Source organism: Chinchilla lanigera, unplaced genomic scaffold (genome assembly GCF_000276665.1).
Source record: "Chinchilla lanigera isolate Chin_1 unplaced genomic scaffold, ChiLan1.0 scaffold00002, whole genome shotgun sequence".
NCBI lineage: Eukaryota > Metazoa > Chordata > Mammalia > Rodentia > Chinchillidae > Chinchilla > Chinchilla lanigera.
In genome coordinates this window covers 19,139,086-19,161,169 of record NW_004955403.1, presented here as the reverse complement: position 1 = coordinate 19,161,169, position 22,084 = coordinate 19,139,086, and the positions used below count along the sequence as shown (strand labels likewise).

The following is a 22,084-nucleotide window of genomic DNA, read 5'->3' as shown; positions in this document are numbered from 1 at the left end:
CTCTCTCTCCCTGCCTTTTGGCCATGATCAAGTGTAGTATCTGTTCTTTTTTGAGATGGGGAGTCTTGTTTTATAGTTCAGGCTGGCCTCGAACTCACAGTGATCCTCCTGCCTCAGCCTCCCGAGTGCTGGGATTACAGGTATGCACCACCACACCTGGCACCCAAATTGCTCTTAATGGTCAGACACTATTCAGGGTTCTGCCTTCCTCACCTAAGGGCATCTGCAAGTCTGCTTTGAGATAAACATTTCAGGATTATATCAGCAAGTTGCTTCTGTTTAAGGACCCAATGCAGGCTTAAGGTTTGCATAATGCTAACCTTATCTCAGGTGGCAGTGGTCCTGGTACTGCTTAAGAGCCCAGAGTTGAAGGCAGAAAGAAACTAAGCCTTGTCCCTTTTTGTGCACTCTTGGATGAGTTTCAGAAACTCCGTACCTCCATTTTCACTTCTGAGAAAGGTGATAGTCATGGTATTTAATTTGATACTGCTAAGATTAAATCAGATAATGTTTTGGACAGTCTTGAGCACATGGTAAATATTCAAGACATGTTATAGACTTGCTACATCTTGTGAGACAAGCAGTTGGGCTGTTATCCAAATTGGCGGCAGAGGTACTGAGGTTTAGCATTGACAGTAGTGGTATGATGACAATAACGACCCACACTCTGGAGGGCTTGTGTGTATAATGTGTATTCTTCCCAAAGCATTTCTGCATATCTCATTTCCTTTGCTTCAGACCTGTGGAAGGTTGACATTATCTGTCACCATTTCCATTTGCTCCAAGAAGAAAGTCCTTTTGCAAGGTCAAACTCTGTTAAGAAGCAGCAGAGTGAAGCTACTTTCAGGCAAATGTAGGAGCCAGTGAAGATCACGATGAAAAGCGGCTGAGATAAGGAGGGTTATGTCTCCGAGCAGGGAGGGCAGGTCTGAAGGAGGACACTTTCTGCAAACACTCTGGCATTCCCGCTTCATCCTTGGTCCTGGTTTTTTTTCTTTGTATTTCTGTTTCTTTTTTCCCATTTAGAGTTTTCATCTGTTCAGATCACCTGTAGCACTAAGACCCTAGCAGAAGACAGGTTAAGTTCAAGGATTTGGAGCATAATTCCTTGTTCTTTGTTATTTTGGGATCACATAGCCTGTCCTCTTTGCTTGTAGGAAGTATTAGCCCAGATGATGAAACTCCCCAATTCACAGGGGCGGTGCTGAGTATCAAGTGTAACCTCCCTAGTTTCTCAGCCATGAAATGAAAGCAGAAATACTAATGTCCACCACCGGGCACCTCAGTAACGCAGGTTACTGCAGGGCATTCAAGAGTGTAAGATGCTGAGGGACTGCAAGGTCGTACTAGGAGCAGTGCAACAACCTAATCTTTCTTGTTTCTGAGGCAGCCCCGGGGTGATGGCAGCCCACTCCCTAAGAACTTACACACTGCAGCTCCTCAGGGACAAGACAGAAGAGTGGTACCACATGGATGCAGGCACTGTGGCCAGCAGAGGACGAATGCAAATAATTTCAATATGCTAACGAAGGAGACCAAAGAGGATCCCGGGGCTGGGATACTTACCTCTTGGGTGCAAACAGATTTTACAAGGAGGCTGAGCCCAAAAGTAAAAGTAGGATTGGCCTAGGGGAGGGAAAGGCTGCTGGGTGTGCAAGGGACAGGTGTGGAACATTAGCAAGGTACCATTTGGGAAATGGCGGGTACCAGCACCAGTTATGGTAAGAGCAGGGGGCACCCAGGAAGGATGTAAAGGTCCTGCCTGGCAGCTTGGGTCTTTTCCTCTACTAATGGGGACAGGATGGGGAGGGGCGTGAGAGACTTTTAAACAGGACAATGGGGCCACTGGCTTTGCTGTAGGAGGATAGCTTTGGGGATAACATGGGGCTGGAGGATGCGGCAGTAGCTATGAGTCTGGGACAGGCTTTGAGCAAGACATAGTTCTGAGTGAGGCGGTCAGGAAATGCCATGAAGAAGAATCATGACATGGCAATAAGAAAAGAATGGAGAAGGAAAAAAACCCCACACATTTCAGTCTTGTTTCATAACTTTCTTTTGTCTTTTGGTTTTGTTTTTTTTCCGGTACCGGGGATTGAACTCACAATCTTGTGCTTGCCGGGCAGGCACTGTGCCACTGAGCTAAATCCCCAACTAAATCCCCTCTTTTGTCTTTTGGATAGCTTTAGAGGTCTTTTTAAAGTAGCCTTTTCAAGGCTTTTTAAAGTAGCCTTGCCCTATGCCCTGCATTCCCTTTTTTTTCATTTCCTTTTTTTTCTTGATACTGGGATCAAACCTACACTGAGCTACATCATTAGCCCTTTATTTTATTTTATTTTATTTATTTCATTTCATTTCATTTTACTTTATTAATTTTGAGACAGGATCTCACTAAGTTGCTAAGTTATCCAAGCTGGGCTCAAACTTGAGATCCTCCTGCATCAGCCTTCCAGAGTGCTGGGATTAGTGCATGCATCACCACACCTGGCTTTGTGTTTTTCATTTGCCTATTCTTTCATAGTGGTGATTTTCCTCTGATATTCTGTAGCCCTTATCTGTTTACATGTATCTAAAGGCAAGGCACTGAGTGACTTACTCTAGGCAGGGTAGAAGAGAGAGGACGGCAGGAAGTGGGAGAGCTGTGCTTGTCAGCTGGTGGGCATCATTTTAAGGACATCCCTGTCAGGGGAGCAGATTCATTAGGGTCCCCCGGGCAAGTGAATGCTGTGTTATTCCCCTGGGGAAGAATGTTCTGCTGCTGTGAGTATCGGGCTGCTGGCTTTCTAGGTATAGAGTATGAAAGCATCTGGGGGTGCAACCAGTCATTCCACAGACTTTAAATTTCAGCTCTGAGTTCTCCCTCTCTGTGCTCTGCTCGAAGAACTCTCTGGTCCCCCACGTTGGCAGCAATGACTTCCTGTTCCATCTGGCAGCAGGAATGGCTGGAGACTCATGAGACCCCGTTTATTGACTCATTTTCAGGCCCACGCCTCAACCTCACTGTTGCAAATTGGCGTCCTCCAAAAGGATGGTGCTAAGTCCTAACCTCTGGAGCCTGTGTGACCATATTTGTTCTGTTTTGTTTGTTTTTCTGAGATAGGGTCTTGCTACACAGTTTGGGTTGGCCTCAAACTAGCAGCAGTGATCCTCTCGCCTCAGGCTCCCGGGTGCTGGGGTACAGGTGTGCACGACCACACCCCACAAATGTGACCATATTTGGAAATAGGGTCTTTGCTGATGTTCTTAAAATAAAATGAGTCCACCTGGCCTTGTAAGAAGGTCAGGTGAAGACAGCTGCAGAGACTGTAGTGATCTGCATGTGAGGAGCACTGGGACTGTGGGAAACTCCTAGAACTGGGAGACAGGGCTTGGACTTGTCTCCAGCAGAGACTCTGGAAAAAGCAAGGCTGCTGCCCCGGGATTCTGGTATCCAGAGCTGTATGAGAATAAAGTGCTGCTGTTTCAGGCCGCCCGGTTTTACTGTGTTTATTACTGTAGCCCTCGGCCCCACTCGTGCCTGGACCTGCCCCTCTTGGTCCCCTCCCAAGGGGAGATCAGCTGGTTTCTGGCAGCTGTCCTGCTCCCTGACAAGGCTGAATGTTACTCTTTCCCCCTCTTAGCGTTGGAGCATGTTTTATCTCTGTTCACATGTGTGGACAGAGAATTCCTGGAAAATTATATTATTATTTAAAGAAACGCAACTTTACCATATCTAATTACACTTAATATCAAATAAGCTCATAAACGATTGAACAAAGGTGCTCATTTCAGAGTGTTCTCTATTAGAGGAAAAATGCACTCATCTCAGAGCGTAACATGAAAATTACGAACAGTGGAAGAGTGTTATGAACTTTGTTAAGTGATCAAAATCAAATATACTGGTTAGTTGGGGGGAATGTGTCGGGCGTGGACAGTGGCGGGATTGGGCATCGTAGTGGTGGGACGATACCAGGTTCTTGTGTCTCCTTACAGCCTGATCATAAGGACTTTAGTGTTTGGGGTGATGTATATTTTCTTTACTCTTTTCACTTTCTCTCCAGACCTGAGTAGCGGAGTCATTAACATTCACTCCCTGAGTGAAGACTCTCAGAAAGATGAGGCAATAAACTTGAAAAGTCAGTCAACTACCTTTCTGAATACAGCAACCCACTTTACAGGTGAAGGTGTTACGTTAAGGGTCACTTGAGGAAATTTTGAGAAATTGTCCACAGTAACCAGCTAAACAAAATCCACAAGCCCATTCAATCCTCTACGGATCTTTGCTCAGGTCCCCGTGCCCTCCCCTCTGAAGGACTCAGAGTTTTATTTTGTAACTGAGGGGTTGATGAAGGTAGAGCATCCTGGGCAAAGTGAAGCAGCTGCTGCATCCTCAGTGCAGGTTAGTGGGGAAAAAACAGTGCAGCAAGACCCAGAGGACTCGGCTTGGAAATTCCACCTCTGTCCGGAGTAATCGCTTCACTGTAAGTCTAAAGGCTTCATTAGCTTTCAATTTCCTCGCCTGTAAAAATCAGACCACAAGGCAGTACAGGACCCGGAGTGAAGTACCTTCTCGGTGTCAGAGTTTGGACTAATGAAATTGCTATGTATGTGAAAGCACTTTATAAACCTTAAAGTTTAAGCTCTCATCCAATGGCAAGTACAGTTATCACTCAGTAAACATCTACCTACTCAAAATTATAGAAAGGAAGTCCTTGTTTGTGTAAGATTCTAATGCTGAGCTTTTTTTCCAAAATCTCAGTCTAACAGATATCTTTGACTCTGTTTCAGACTCTGGCTAACAGACTCAACTGCTGGCTTGTCACATTGGCTGGGATATGAAGTCACCAGCCTGATTCTTTTTGATGACATTGCCACATAGCAGCTGCTTGCTAGGATGAGGCAAAGGCCTTTCAGAGATTTACCTAATTACATGAGTATAGCTCTGATAATTAAATATAAGAATAGTGATAGCTAAAAATCCAATAATGTCTTCTCAAATTCTCACAGGAGCTAGGAGGCGGTGGGGTGCACCTTTAATCCTAGCACTTAGGAGGCTGAGGCAGGAGGATCACTGTGAGTTTAAGGCCAGCTTGGCACGTAAGCAAGTACAAGGCCAGCCTGCACTACATAGTGAGACCCTGTCTCAAAAAGACAAAACAAACAAACAAACATCTCTCAGGAAACACTTAGAATATACACAAGATTCTGTATGGCAGTAGCAATAATGACTATGCTTTATGTGTATCTCAGGCCTCACTTCCCACAAGCTCAAACAATAGTGACCCTCCAAATACACATTAACTTGCAAAAATTTTAGAGAAGATCTTACAATGCCCCAAACCAAACATTGAAAGAGGGCTGTATTCGTATCCCAGTGGAAAAAAGTTGCAATTTTCTTTGTCTCTCCTTCGCTTCTGTACTCTTTCCTTCCCTCCCTTTTTTTTTCTTCTAAAAAGAATCAAAGATGAGAAGGTTATGAAGAAGAGGTAAATCAGCTTTGAAACGCTCTCTAGAGAAACTGGCAAGTGACTTAAGAGGAGACAACATTCCAAGCCTTGTATGGACTTGAGTTCTAGTGATTTTAGCTTCATGATTTCAAAGCAGAAATATTCTTCAAAGAGTTATTCATGTTGATCAGTTGGATATGGAGAAGTAGATCTTATCTTACATTCTATCCTCAAAAACCTTACTAGGAAGTGTACTACACTTGATCTTAGTCCAAAGGCCAAGAAGTGATCTTACTAGGAAGTATATAAATTTTTTTCACTAGATTATAGGATTTAATACTGATTTATGATGGCAGTTTTTAAGCTCATAAAATACATATAGATTAACTTAAGTGCTACTGTATAAAAAGATTTTGTATTGCATTGCATGAAATAGAACAAATTAAAGGCCATTTTGTTTATAAGAAAGTATACCTAGAGCTGTTTGCTTTATCAAGTCAAATTTATTTTTGGAGGTAGAAAATTCACCACAAAATCAAACTTCTTGACACATCAACTATTGCAGAATAGCTCTGCATCCTTTAGGAGGCAGGAGGTGACATGAACGTCACTGTCCTTGTGTCCATGAGCCTTCTGTATGCCTCAGCACTTCATCAGACATAGCACATTATTACCTGATGTTTGTATTGATACCTATGAGGCACAGAAGAACCCAAATAGTCTAAGTCAAAGAAACATAAAATTGCAATCCTGATAAATTTAGTGCATTTTATTGTATTATGCTTTCTTGAAATCATACATACACAACGTACCATGTCATTTCTTGAAATCCAGGTATGATATATGCCAGCTCAGTCTATTAACTTGAGTATTATAATAACTACAAGATTACATTTTCTGGCAATGCTGGATAAAAGAAAATTTAATGATTTTCCTTGCTGAAAATAGTCAAAGCCCTGAAAAATTCAGGGCTATAAACTAGTCATTTACAATAGAATTAAGGGCCAATTCAACCATGATGAGAACTAAACCACTTTCTAAAAAGATATCATAGGCCATATACTTTAGATTATAGGCAGGAATATAACAGTACATACTCCAGTGAAAGGTTTTTATATTTACAGGTGATAACTTAAAGTGACATTATAACCTTACTTCGCACATTCCACTGCTTATAATTAATCTGCGGTACCGAATCTCACCATTTGCTTTTCTGCATCTTTATTCATTTGTTCAGGAAACATTTGCTGAGCAGCTCTAATGCGCTATGCACTGTGCTGGGTGACAGGCACAGGGTGGTCCCAAGAAATCTGCTACTTGGAAAAGACACAGACAGACAGACCCAGTGGCAATATAGTGCTATGTATGACTGTGAAGAGATGGAAGGAGTGCTAGGAATGGAATGTTGAGGAGGACGGAAGGTTTTATTGAAGTGACATTTTGGGCTAATGTCTTGCAGCTGGGGTTTGGGGGGTGAGCAAAGGCAAGGGAAGAAGAATAAAAGGTTTAGTGAATCCTGTGCTTTGGAGGAAAGGACGTTTGGCCAAGGAAGTGGGCAGGGGACAGGGGATGAGGGGTTGCCCAGGAGGGGGAGCTCAGAATGGAATGAGAGGCCCTTAGCGCTAAATTGAAGACTCTGGAGGGTGTCTTATGCATGGTGGCAGGAACCTGATGTTTTTAAGCAGGGGGGTGACGTGATCAGACTTATTTCTCTTTTTTTAACTAAGGAAGGTTATTCTCCCATAAATCTGCAGTGGAGGGGCCTGTATATGTCATAAAGCATATTCTTTTGAATGTTTATATGTGGATGTTTATATTGACTAATAGAATATTTTTTATGTAAACAAGTTTTACTATTAGCACTCCAGCAGGGCAGTTATGTAAGGGGAGTTCCCCTGGCTTGGGCAAGCAAAAGGAAATCTAAAAACTTGGCAGTGTGGGTATTAGGGAAGGGGGCAGGGAGAAAGAAGAGAGGAGGAGAGAGGGGAGGGAGACAGAAGAGGTGAAGGGGAGGATGATGGGAAGGGAGCCGCTCAGCTCCTGGTTATTGGGAGGGGGTCAAACCCTGAAGGTGGGGAGGGGCTTGTCCCTTCCATCTCAGACCCTAACTCAGGAAAATGTCAGTTTTCCTAGGCAAACTGGCACTACTCAGCTACCACATCAAAAGGACTCAGGAAGCTGTGGGGACTGCAGAGTGAGGGAAAGTAGCCGGGCGCTCCTGGCTGCCTCACAGGTGACTAGAACCGACTGGGTGCTGGTAGAGGTGGGGCAGGTGCTTGCCACAGAGGCTATGACAAGGACCAAGGACCACAGGCTGGGACAGCCAGAGCTCCAGGCAGGGCCACCACGACGGGCTCATCACACCCACACCCTCACTCCCTCCTTTCCTGCTTCCTTCCCTCACCCTCTTTCTTTCTTCCCTTCTTCCTGAGTTTTTTGAGTTATATATGATGCCATTTCACATAGGTCCCCCCCTTTGTAAAAACAAATAAATTAGCCTCAACTCTCTCTCCTCATCCACAAGAATACTAAATAAACATCTCGAGAAAACACTCATAGGAAGCTCATTTGAGTGATGTCCTTTCCCATTTTCTTTCTTTAAAAAATATTTGATGAAGTTGTTTTTCTTCTTTCCCACATTCCATTCCTTGTAGGCTTTTAAAGAGGAGATGACTTTTATGCTCTGACTAGTCACTCTGCAGCTGCGTTCCCTCCTCCTCCTCCTCCTTCCCTTCTCCCACTCTCCTTTTTTCCTTTAAAGTCGGACACAAGCCATGAGCCATCTGTTTCTGAAGCGCTTTCATCAGTGTCCAAAGAAACTGTTCTACAGCAGCACCTATACCCCCTTTTCCAGTTTGTCAATTTCTAACTCTGGGTCTCTACCATTTCAAGTATATTTTAGAGATACTTTTCCAGAAAGCATATTAATGATTACATCAGGTGGAATGTGTTTTTCAAAATGACCCCTACAAATGGAGGCAGAAAGAGTGAAAAGTTATTGTAATCTTACCATCAGAAGCACTGCCTGTTGCTGAAACCCTATGACATTTTTATGGAGTCACACCACTCTTCAGAAATTTTATTTCCCTTCATGGAGAGAGAGAGAATTATCCCGATAGATGCAGCCCAGTTAAAGGCCTTTGTGCATCCTCTCTGAGAAAATCCATCTCAAAGTCACAAGCCAGTTGGGATGAGTTAAAAATCCGATTATATTCAGAATAAAAAGCCCTCAATCCTTAATAAGCAGAAGGTTTATAATGCCTTTATGGGTCACTGAAACTCTAGGTACGTGGAAGTTTAAGTTGAGAATGAAAATAAGGAGCAAAAACTTGGCTCGTTCCTGGGAAGAGAAGCGCAGAATGATACTGTGACATCAGGGTTTCTGTTTATCCCTAAGGCTGCTGCAGCAACGACTTCAAAGTTTGATGTTGTTTTTTTTTTTTTCTTCTTCTTCTTTATTTTTTTCCCCCTCCAAAGATGTTGAGCAGCAGGCTAATGGCTCCCCAGCAGGGTGCAAAGACAGCAGAAAGCACAAGAATCAGATGTCAATGTATTCCTCGGAGATACCCTGCTAGGACAGAGCTAACTAACCAGGGCTTTAGGCTTCTCTTGGGGAACACACTTTGCTGGTTCCCTGCCCACTCTTGGATTTCTATGCTTCCTGATTAAAATGCTGTCACAGATAAATCATGACTTCTGCCTGTGAGACTATTTTCTGTCTTCCTTCCTCTATTTTCCAGCACCCTGTGTTTTTCTCTTCCTTTCTTTTTCTTTCTTTCTTTCTTTCTTTCTTTCTTTCTTTCTTTCTTTCTTTCTTTCTTTCTTTCTTTTTCTTTCCTTCCTTCTTTCTTTCCTTCCTTCTTTCTTTCTTTCTTCTTTCTTTCTCTCTTTTTCTCTCTCTGTCTCTCGCTCTCTCTTTCTTTCTTTCTTCCTTTTTTCTTTTTAAGGAAAAGTTTGGAAGAATAAGGTTAAAAAGATGAGGAAGTTCTGGGACTCTACTCACACACAAGCATCGGTGTGCAGATACGACCGGTGGCCATGCACAGGGCTGGGACGTTCTCTGCACGTACTTTTCCCACATGGCCCACGAGAGAGCTAAAGCAATGCCTCAAGTGCTCATCCTCTTTCTCCACGTGGGATGGAATCAATCGCCGTGTTTGCAATACACTGGCAAACAGGGCCCACGCATCATTTATGTTTTCATATACTGCATTTTCTGTCAGTTGCTTTTAGTCAATCTCTTGATTACTTCAGTAATCTAGTGAACAGACTTTAGAGGAGGGACTTCCCTCATCTTTTCCCAACGTGTCATGAATTGACTGGGTATTGAGGCTACCCTGCAGATAAGAGCTGTGAGTTTACATGCAGTGGTTACCCAAGCACACTGGTATGGCTTTCTTCCCAGGCATACAAATAAGGGGCCCTTCCTGACAGCTTAACCCTTGCTTCAAGGAGGAACAAAAAAACTCAGCAAGCAGGAGCACACACAGAAAGTGCATGATCTGTTAGGATATTTGACAAGTGACTATGAAGCTAAACGGACTTATTCAGTGAAGGTCAATAAAATGAACACACTGTGCAAAATCATATTTGTAGCTCTTTCCCAGCTGCGTGCTGCCCTCATCTTCCCCAGGCCCCTGACCCGTCCCCCTCCAGCCCAGAGCAGCCTCCTGTGCTGAGATTTCTGTCCACACTGCTTGGCCTGCAAGAGGGAGGACCCACTCTCTCTATGACCTTCTGCCTGCTTGGGCTCCACCGTGAGGTTTTTTGTCACCCATACCAGCTGTCTTTAGGTCCAGGGTTTGGTTATTAAAGGGGACATTCTTTGTCTCACACATGTACTTTTGCCATATGTCAACTTAGCCAGGCCAAAGTGGATTCTTCTGGTCTGTATTTCAGACCAGGTCCTCTTAACCTAATCACAGCAGGGATTCCTCCCTGTAGCCTCGCAGACCCCTTGTTATTGCTCCCGCATGTTCAACACCCCAAACTGGCCTTTCAGCAACAACCAGAGTTGCCTCAGAAGTTTTGCTGTAGTGACTAGTGTTCTGTCAGTGACTTTCTTCGCTTGCCATTTCCTCAAGATTTTGTTTTCCCATTATTGGTGATTCCTGCCCAGGGACCGATCCCCTTTCAGTTCCAGAGCACCAACCATCGCTGGGAGATTATCTGATTAAAATGGTGGAGCAAAGCACCCACAGTGTGAGAAGGAACAAGACAGGGAGCTTCAAAGAGATGATTTACACTCGTGCCGCAGCCTCGGTCTGAGTACCCTTTCAAACATTGATTTCAAAGCCTTGCAAAGAATTTACAAATAAAAGTGTGAAATTAAAAATTCAGTGGTGATAAGAAATTTTAAAAAGGCAAGGTTTCATCCCTTGTTAAATGGGAAGATACCAGCAGCAATAATGAATATGAACCTCTGGAAACAGCTCTTTCTGAGGTCCCCTTTCGGATGGCATGCTTCTCCCCAGGGAGGAACAAGGGTGTGAGAAGTCCCCACCAGAAGTGGAGTGGGGCAGTTGAAAGGACATCATATCTTATTTTTAAATTTTATTTTATTTTATTTTTTTTGGTTTTTCTCCGGTACCGGGAACCGAACTCACAACCTTGCGCTTGCCAGGCAGGCGCTTTTTGCCGCTGAGCTAAATCCCCAGCCCCTGAAAGGACATCATATCAAAACCAAGGTCATGGGTGAGCTGGACACAAGTCTAATCACTTATCACTTATCTTAGCCTTTCTGTATGCTAATTTTCTAGGGATCAAAATAGCAGGTACATTTAACCTCACAAATGAGTAGTAAAGTAAAACATTAAAAAATCAGGCTGATCTGTAATATGGCATGGTAGTACTATTCCCTAAATCCTCGACACTTATTTTTCAGTTTAAATGCAAGTAACTTCTTTTTTAACCTGTAGGTTTCAAAGCATTTAATAGGAACTAGATGATAAACCCAAACAATCATGAATGGGTAATGAAATAAATCAGTATTTGTTCAAAGTTCATCAGGACCCTTTCTGGCATTTACTATAACAAGTCACGTAAGGAGAGTGTGTGTATTTTCATTCACTCCAAAGGGGTTTTGCAAACGAGTATCCCATATTAAACAGCCGCACAAATACAAGTTTTCGTAATTGTAAGCTCTACTCCCAGTAAAAGAAGTTACTGCAAGAGTAATTTATTTATTCCATTTATTACCAAAGTGTGCACAGGAAATGGAATAACTTTAAAAAATAATCCAATGTGGGTAGTCAAGGTCAATTTAGCAAAGCAAGATTCCTGGCTCAACAGCCGTGGGCTTGACACATGCAGCCCAGTTTATTTAGCAACATCAAGGGCGGGAGGAGCAAACAGGAAGAAGAGAGAGTTGATTTTCCCCTTGTACAAAGCATCTATCATTCTGGATGCTTTGCTCATATTTCATTATTAAATGAAAGAACATTACGATCATTTATAACTGAAATAGTTTATCTTAGATGATTTAAAAACTATCTTCGGCTGATTTTATGTATCAGGAATTTAATGAATCATAAAAAACAAAAAAAAACAAATTTACTTTTGCTGTTTATCGTAACTAAAAATTACATTTCCATCTTCAAGACAGTATTCTAATTTGCTTATTTGTTTTCAGGGTACTGTGACAGGGCTCAGCAGTTCCTAAAAGTACTGAAAATGAAGTGGTAGACGAGTTAACTTGAAACTTAATGGTTGTGAGGTCCTTAAAAAACAATACTGTGCTCTTAATGGGGTTACACAGAGTGAGGAGCTAAGGAGATTTTGCTTTCACTACATGTTTCTCCCTTTGAAGTTAGAAAAGCAGCTCAGTCTGATTGAGCTAGGTCGGGGGTAAGGAACTCACCATGTTTTACAAATGAAAGCAAATGCTTAGAAGTAGAATTAAAAGCCAATGTACACTAAATTGTTAAGTGTTATGCCAGCCTTAATCTGTACTCAAAAAGTGGAGTACGAACCCTTTAAAGCTGAGGTCTCCTTGCCAGGAGCAGATTCTGCACACCAGGCAGCAGAACCAGAAGTCATTAGTGTACCTTGCTCAGAATTCAGTGGTCAAACAGCGTTGCATACATCCCAGAGAGAGGCAAATTTTGCACATGGATGGTGTTTCATATAAGTCTCCTGGACCGGGCCATGGGGTCAGACTGGAAAATCATGCTTCATAGAGCCCTCATGTCTCATGATATTAATAAACAATAATAAAATTGTAAACACTTAAAAAGATTTCTACAGTCAAACATGTTTGAGAAATTCAGAGTTATGGTCAAGTAAATTTCTTTTTTCTTTCGGTTCTGGGAATCGAACTCAGGACCTCACCCTTGCAGGCAGGTACAAGTGCCACTGAGCTAAACACCTGGCCAGTCAAGTAAATTTCTTTTCTCTGTGACTTCTTTGAGCCTTCAAATATTTTAATATTTTGCATATTGTAGTTATTAGGCCTGAGATCTGTTTTTGAAGAGATAGGGTATTAGACTATACTTGTGTTCCATAGGGCACAGTTTGGAAATACTAAGATGACCTTATTATATCCTTGGTTTACCTATGAGGAAGACAAGGCCCTGGAGATTATGTCCTGTGCAGTGGTAGAGAACTCAGGTGTCTAGTTTCCGACTCGGATCAGAACTCTGAAGGAGACAAAATACAGCCAACATCTCAGCAACACACTTTCTCTAGCTCTCCTAAAATGAATGCCTCTGAAAGTGCGTTACACAAATTGTTCCTTTTCTGGCTCAGTCAGGACATGCAGACCCTCACAAATAAACAATTACCTGATACAAAGGCATGCAGATGCTATCAATCCACTCCAGCTGCAACCGAGGTAGCTCATCTTTCCGGTTCCGATCAAAAATAGCCTAGGAAGCAGAAGAACAACCTTGCTTTATTACTTTGGAGTATTTTACAGGTGCTCTTCAAACACTGCCACAGTGCTCCAGTTTTTACCAAGTAAACACTCCACAAAACACAGTCAATCTTTACACATATTTTCTTTTCTTTTTATCTAAGACGAAAAAGTATTCCCTTGTTTTTATGAGATTTGTAAGTGAATTTATTTGAACTTTATAGTACTCAACACCTTGGGGCCAAAATCCATCTTTAGATACAGGTAACTGCTACTAAATCAAGTTGTCAAGTAACTGGAAACTGGGTACAAGTCAAGGGGAGTGGGGCATATTTTATTATGACAAAAATAATGCAGGCTTTTATTTCTATAATGAGAGAATGGGACAGAATGGGTTAGATTGGCGGAAAACATTTAAATTTTAAAATGTGAAATAGAAACCATGTTATTAACTTTCAGGGTGAGATGTTAGTTTGGTGATTGCATGTACTTTTCAGTAAGAGTCTGTCATTAATAAATTCCTAAGTATTTGTCTGTCACTGGATGGATGGTGGGAGGAGCCACCCGTTCTTCACTCTCAGTCTTTAAAGTTTATGATGTTATGTTTGATATAATTTAGGTATATTTTTGAGAAAAAGAAGTGACGTATTTCTGCTGGGCAGACTCAACAGAGAGAGCAGTCAGTTGGAATTAGAAGATCAACATAGGTTGCTTGAATAAATGCAGCCAAGTCCACTGCAGTGGGGATGTCCCTCCCTGTGTGCTTAGAGAGTGAAGCCAGGGCCTGCGTAACTACTTTGTGCTCTTTTTGATCTGGAAGAATGCAGTACCTACTTGTGACTTGCCTTGCCTTATCATCTTACGGTAGGCTGTGTCTTTCTGCTAAATAAAATGTGGCATCCATATCATTTTGGCATTCTAATTGGGCATGAGGGCAGGTCCCGCTATCCCCTTGATGGACAGATATTAGAAATGCCTGCATCCTTCAGATTTATCAACTAGAGAGGGAGTGCTTTGACAGAAATCAGCAGGTGCTATAACTGAGGAAAATATCTCTAAACTTGGGATAAGGACACTGACTCCCAGAGCTTCTGCTCATCCTTGTCTCATACTGTGAAATGCCTACCTTCTTAATGCAGCATAATGGAGATTAAATTTCCATACGTAAGACCCTAGAAGACATATTTAAATCATATCCAAGTCATAGCATTTTGTTTTATTTTGTCTATAGCTCTCTTTACTTTATGATTTATTTAGTTAGCTCCTGGTAGATACTATATACAAATTTCTTTTTAATTCACTGGTTCTTAGTATAGTCACAGGGTTGCACAACTATCTCCACAATGTTTATTGCGCCTCTAAGAAACCCATACCAATAGCAGTAACTCTTCATTTTCTCCCAAACTCCTAGCCTTAGGCAAGCACTAATGTGCTTTTTCTCTAAGTGGATTTGCCTGTTCCACATATGTCATATAAATAGAATCACATGACGTGCTTGCTTTTGCGACTGGCTTCTTTCACTTAGCATGTTTTCAAGGTTTATCCATGTAACACATATCAGCACTTTATTCTTTTTATTTTTTTGTAAACGGTATCCCATTGTAGAGATATGCTGTGCTTTAGTCATCAGTTGATGGGCATTTGAGTTGGTTTTGGCTGTCATGAAAAGGGCTGCTGTTAGCATTCCTGTGAATATTTTTGTGTGTATGCATGTTTCATTTCTTTTGGGATTACTTAGAAGTGGGATTCTTACGTCATATAGCAATTCTATGTTTAACTTTTAGAGGAATTGCCAAACTGATTTCTCAAAGCTGCTATGCTATTTTACATTCCTATCAGCAATGCATGAAGTTCAATTTCTCTACAGTCTCACCAACACTTGCTATTGTCTGTCTTTTTTATCATAACCTTCTTAGTGTTTAAACTGGTACTGCACTATGGTTTTAATTTGCAGTTTTGTGATGGCTAATGATTCTGAGAATCTTTTCATGAGCTTATTGGCCATTTACATATTATCTTTGAAAATGTGTCTATTCAGATCCTTTGCCCACTTTTTAAATTGAGTTGAGTTATAATCCTTTTTATAAATTCTAAATACTAGGCCCATTTCAGATGCACAGTTTATAAATAACTTCCCCCATTCTGTAGACTGTTCTTTCAGTTTCTTTAATTTTCTTTTAATTTTAATAAAGTCCAATTTCATTTTGGTGAAGTCCAACTTAACATCTCTGGAGTGACATCTTTGGGCCATTTTATGTTTGTCACCTGTGCTTTTGGTATCACATCTAAGATATAATGGAATGAAGCAAGCCCAGAGAGTTTTACCTATATTTTCTTTGAAGAGTTCTATTGTCTTAATTGTTACACTTCAGTCTATGATCCAATTTGAGTTTTTTGAGGGTATAGTAGGAGGTAGGGCACCAATCTCACTCTTTTTGCCTGTAAATATCCTGTTATTCCTGAATCGTTTGTTGAATAGAGTTTTCCCCCACTCTACTGTCTTGATACTCATGTTGAAATCAGTCGACCATAATTTTAAGGGTTTATTTCTGAACTTCTTAATCAATGTTTAATTGATTAAAAGAAAAGTAAGCATGAGGTATCACACTCTCCTGTGCTTTTCCTTTACAACATTTAGCACCTTGTAAGACAGTATTAGTCATTATTTACTTAGTCCTCATTTCCCACCAGCTGACAAGGTCCTAGAGGGCAGGGAAAATACAGTGTTGCTCATTTCTGAATATACCGCCAAACTTCACACTGGACATGTGGGGGTGCTCAAGCATATTTTATTGACTAGAAGCTTTTGATATTAACCCTCTGGCTATGGTCCAGATTAGCCTTTGACCTCTAAGATCACAGCATCTGATGGGGCTTTAGGACAATTTTCCACCTCAAAATAAAGGGGTAGTAGACATAGAGGTCCCTGCCCTTGCAAACTTTCTGGAAAAGCACACATGAGATATATCCTGCTTCCCACAGCAGGTCATCAGCTGTCTTAAGTAGTCTTTAATGAGGAAAGAGTGGCATTTAAAGCTATGTTTCCACCACAAAGTCAATTTAATTTACATTTTCAGAAACTACCTTACCTCAGCCTACAGATAAAAGCTCCTTAGCATCGCACCACTGCACCTACCTGCTCACCAACCCTGGCCAGTTACTCTTATTTTTTCATTCAATTAATGACCTGTGGTATTGTGCATGCTGAGACCTGCAGGGTACACCTCTGAAACACTTTTTAAAAGGAAGGAAAAGCATTTTTTAAAAAACTGGGTATGTAGCTGAGAGAAATCTGGTTGTCCTGGGTTTTACACAAGAATTGTATGTCTTATAATCTAGTAGCTTTATTTTTAAAGCCAAATTTGGTGATAACATCAAAAAAGAACAAAGGACGTTTTGAACACCGTATAACTAGATGTTGCTTTGAAAACTAAAATAACTGCTGCGTGCTTCAACTGATACAATCTTTGGACCTTTTACAAGTAAGCAACTGTTTAAGAATAGTCAAAACAAGTAAGATTGAGAGTTCTAACTTCAAACCGGTGAAACTATCAAGCCAGGAGATGTTTCCATTGCTTCTCTTGCTTTTAAATGTCAAGGAAGGGTGTCTTAAAATGGAAAGATTTTACAAATGTTCAAGACTTGATTGATTTGAATCCTCAAAAACAGACATTCTTGACAACTGACACATTCCTTGAGCTTCACTGCATCTACTGTGCTGGGCTAACAGGCTTTAAAATACTTTGCACCACTCTCAGACCTACACTTTTAGCTAATCATTCACTAAGAATAAAGAGGCTGCCCCTCTCTGAGGGTGCTGACTGAAGCACCGATGTCCTGTGTGTCCTGATGCGGAGAGACAGCGGCGTCCTAAGCCTACTGCAAGCATTCGCAAATAATAATTGAATGTGTGAGTCCAACACAAATAGCATTCCAATGGGCAAAACCTACTTCCCCAGGTGAAACTTTCCATTTTACAAACAAAGAAACAGGTTTGAAATGATTTGCTTTTGGGATCTTGCGAGTTTGAAATAAAAATAAACACTAGCTCCTCAGGGCCAGACAGCTTGCCTTGAAATTTTTGCCATATTTCTAATCCAAAGTGGGCATATATGAAACGCTGGTATTGAGCTGTGAACTGTTCCGACTCCACTTTGCACAGTCTCCCCTGTGCCTACTTGTCCCACGGTGGGTGCTCAGGAAGTGCTTGTTAAGTAGCTTACCACACTCTTAATTGGAAACCTGGGAATGAGGGTTTTTAGTATTTAAGTTTAATTCAAGGTTTAAACTTTCAGGAGTCCTTCCTTAAATCTGTTATCAGTCTTTTCCTTTTTCAAGTTGTGATTTTGAGTTTTTTTTTTTTTTAAATATCATTCAAAAGATAAATTCCTAATAATGAAAGGATGGACTTACTGAAGGAGTGAGTTTGAGTTCCGATCGCTCTCGATCTCCTTGTTCAAAGAACTCACTGGTTACAAGTTCAGCCACCTGAAACACAGGAATACGTTAATTTATGCGTAGTTTACCACAAGACTCAGAAATTATTTCTAGCTCATGGACATGGTGATTATCTTTAACACAATCATTTAAAAAGCTTATGAGGAAGTACATTAACCTTTTGTATTTAATGCTATTACAGAATTTAATCAATGAAACTGATGTGCTTTTAATGAGGAGAGTCATGCAATGTATTTTTAGATGTCACCATCAACACTCTGTAACTCCCTCCCTAACACTTGTATTTGTTTGCTCTTAGGAAGTGCACACGCTCTGTGAATATCCTGCTTTCTGCTTTTTACCGTAACCAAGAGGTAGGACTAATGCTAGGCTACCTGTTCATACCAGACTTTGTCATGAATTACAGTTTGAAGAAGCTAGCCTTTGGGCTGTCTCAGTCTATGAATTACACGTATTAATTTACAGTAGGTTTGTTGTTGCTCTAAGCACAATGAGATTGCTTAGACCACAGAAACCTGTACATTCCTACCTTTCATGTATTAGTGAAATTAGTGATCAGCACCTAAGTCAAAGAGATTATTTTCTCTTCTGTCAGCCTCAACTTCTCAGGGCAGTTTGTGGAAAATACACTGATACAACAGATGCATGCTGAACAACACTTTTGAACAACACTATGAAGTGCATCTAGAAAATCTCTCAGTGAACTAACTGAATTTGCAAAATACTGGAAGAGTAGAGAAAAATTTCTAGACAATTGAGAGCAAGCAGACCTGGCTACTCAAACTAGTTTTTCTCTGTTTCACACTCTTATGAAATCAGGTTCCTCCATCTGGCAAACATGAGATGGTTTGTTTGGTCAAGTACCTGGAATCAAGATCATTTACCCAGGTGTATCTCAAGTGACAGATTATAGAAAAACTTTAAACACAACATTAACCCTACACACATGTACAAAAATCTGAGAGTAGCACATATGCGGTCATTTATAAAGAAATTGTGCATCCATTAAGTTACTATTTCTAACCAACATGGGTCCTTGTCAAGAATTCAACTGCTTAAAAGCATTTGAAAGAGACTCAAAAAACCACCCTCTTCTCCCTACCCTGTATCCACAGGAACTTCACTTGTGGATTGCCTCTGCTACTACCTTTCCTTTCAGCACTCCTGGCCTCCCTTTTTTCACTGGCCTTGCCTTTAAAGAAGAAACAGTCCCCGTAGGGTATGGTCTCATTAATTCAGTTCCTGGAACTCTCTCTCAGCTTGCTCTGTAGATGAGCCTTTTACATTAAGGAATGCAACTGCACATCAGGCACCCCAAAGTAGGAGTCCTGCACAGGTCTGTAGTCCTGGAAAGCAAAGACATTAAAACAAAATCTTTCCTTACTCTTTCTAAAGTGGTGCTGGGTACTATCCCTGTTCTTTTTTCACAGCTTAACTTGTACCACTGTTTTGTTGATACTTAAAAACTCCATCAGGAACATTAAGTGGCTCCTGATTGAATTTTTTATTAAAGAAAGAAATTTGGATGCTAATCAGGCCTTGGGGGATCACTGGGGAAATCCACATGCTCAGCGTCTTGTTTGTGAGAAAGAATAAGTGGGATAAACCCCAGGGAGAAAAAGACATTTTTGAGAAGGAACTTAAAAATCAACATCCAGGAAGTTAGTTAGACATGCATTTATATTTTTAAAAGAAGATTCTATTACTTGGTTCAAATGCTTTTAAAACCAAGAAGTGAGTATAATTTTAAAATATTAAAATTATAAATATTAATAAAATAATATTAATAAAATATTCAATATCATAAAATATTAAATTTGGAGGCAAACCTGAATGAGAGTTCCAGCTTAGACCTGTGACAAGATTTCTGATGGAAGCACTTGCAAAAAACATGTCTACATGTTTTATTTCCCCGAGCTTTTCTGTTTCTGCACTGATCAGCACAATTTCACATCCTAACAAAAATAAGGTTTATACCTGTGACTGAGAAGACCACCCACACTGGGCTATTGGTCTTCCCAAGTTGAGCTAAGATATCATTGGGGAAGTTGTGCTCTTTCCAAATGCTTTTTTTCACTTTCCTGCCCCAAGGGGACTACTATGCCTTTAGTTCTTGATGTGCTATTTCACTGGGGATTCTGAAGCCCTGGCACATATGCCTTGTCCCTCTCCTTTTTCAGTCCTCCTGACTTCCTTCCACTCTCCAGCCCTGCACCACTTTCATCCCTAGCATAGCAGCCACCCCAGGACTATACCTTTCTGAGTAAGGGAAAGGACTGCCTACCTCTTCCCTGCAGTGTTTTCCTAAACTCCACCTCTGCACGTGGTGGGCACAGATGTTGAAAGATGCTTCTGAACCACATGACTTCCTCACAGTTATCCTACTTTATGTGACTTCTGGTGACATCAAATATGTCACACTGAAAATGAAATCAGTATTCATGTGGGAAAGATCTTAATAAGAAAACTGCCTGATTGAGTTAGACTGCGAAGTAAGCAAGAAATAAACCTCTACATGTGTTAAGCAACTGAAATTTCAGAATGTATTTGTTAAGCAGCAAAGCTGAGCCTAACCCTGACTAATTAAAAAAATTGGTATGGAAGCTAGGTGCTGACAATGTTTTAAAAAAGAAAAGAAAGAAAAAGACCCAAAAATAGGCAGGAGTAGTCTGAGGGCCAGTATCAGATTAAGATGGCAAGCTATGTTATATAATTTTATAAATTATCACTGAAACAAAGCTAATAATGTTCTTAATGAATCTGCGGCCTTAGGAGAAGAGATTGGAAAACAAAGTTCATAGCATGCGATGATTTCTGCTGTTTTCATACGTATCCCTGAAACTGATCTCTGCAAAGGATCAGCAGGTTTATAACTAGGAATGACAAAGAACAGAAACATTTAGAGTCTTGTGGATGTGGAAGATGAAACTGTACCTCAACTCTAAACCATAAAAATTAAAATTAAGGTATATTTTAAATGACAAAGGTCAATTAAGATTTAGCCTTGAATAAGAATGCAATTAAGGGTATGGCCTGCACACCCATAGTTAAAAACTATTAAATAATTAGGTAATGCTCAGCAATTTTTTTAGCTGGACAAAAATGGTTCAAAGAAATGATTTAATGACATGGTCTTCTTACTGAAGCCTGTGAGACCTACGATACTAAGAAGTAAGTCATTCAAGAAAAATATGCTTACTATATTTCTTTATTCTTCAATATAAAGAAGCAACGAAAAACAGACAATCTAAGGTGTTTGTGTAAAAGAGAACTGTGTCTCTGGTTATTGGCAAATAGAAATGAATAGGATCAAAGACAGAGAAAGCTGAATAACATTTAAGAACATTTTAAAGCTAAAGAAACCACCAGTCTGTGACTATGTAAAGTAAGCCTTGGACCCTCAGCCTTCTTTGGGTGAGCAGAAGCCTGAGAAAGCTGCTTTACCTTCAGATAATGCCAAGGAGGATCATAGTAAGGGAGTAATTTCCCAGGGAGGATCTAAAGACCTCAGAAAATAATGAACTGGGAAGCACCTCCCAGGGAATCATGCCCACTGCAGTGTGAAGGGCCCTCACAGTGACGACAGTGGGGTTTTGGAATTGCCATGGACCACTACTTACCAAATGTCATTCATTTCTCCCCTCTGAGTGAGAGGCTATAATGGGTATTTAGGGTTTTGAGTGTGGTTAGTCACTATTATGGGTATGTGTAGTTAATACTCCAGAAATTTTCATCCAGACTTTAATTTTCATCCAGACCTGTTCTACAAATGGGCGCATAGCATCTAGGTATTCTGGGTTTTGAGTTTGATGCCATGACTAATGGAACATTTGGGGTTGTCTTCTTTGGATAGAGGATGAGTATATTTTGTCTGCAAGGATCATGGGGAACAGGTTTAGTGATGAGAAGGGCAAACTGTGATGGTGATGCTTTCATCATCTATCTCTGGCTTTCTGCTTGCTGGGATGAAAGGATTACTCAGTGCATCAGTTGAGTGGATCATGTGACCAGTTCAGACCAATGAATTGTTGAAGGGGGCATTGAATTGCCAATGCAAGACCCTCCACAGCCTCTGTCAGAATGATCCAGACAGTGGCTGCTCCATTAATCCAATCCAACATGAGGACAAAGAAATGTCTGCCAACCTTAGATGCACAGGTTCCTGAGCAATTAATATGCTGTTTTAAGGCACTGAGGTTTTGGGTCTAGTGTTACCCTGATCTATCCTGTGGATACATTTGCATCATTTAAAAATACTGATTGATGCCCCCTATTTAGCAAAGCAGAAAACATTAAGAATGGAGGCTGGGGGCTGGGGATTTAGCTCAGCGGCAAAAGCGCCTGCCTGGCA

At 41.0% G+C, this 22,084-nt stretch overlaps 1 protein-coding gene across 1 annotated transcript in view; it reads right to left on the bottom strand.

Moving 5' to 3' along the window:
• Positions 1 to 22,084, bottom strand: part of Pde11a (phosphodiesterase 11A) — a 375,824-nt gene that overhangs the window by 19,443 nt on the left and 334,297 nt on the right. Inside the window, exons 18-19 of the mRNA XM_005373398.2 lie at positions 17,689 to 17,763; positions 13,205 to 13,288 (exon numbers count right to left, since the gene is read on the bottom strand). Of these exons, the coding sequence (XP_005373455.1) occupies positions 13,205 to 13,288; positions 17,689 to 17,763 (159 nt within the window). The remainder of the gene's footprint in view (positions 1 to 13,204; positions 13,289 to 17,688; positions 17,764 to 22,084) is intronic.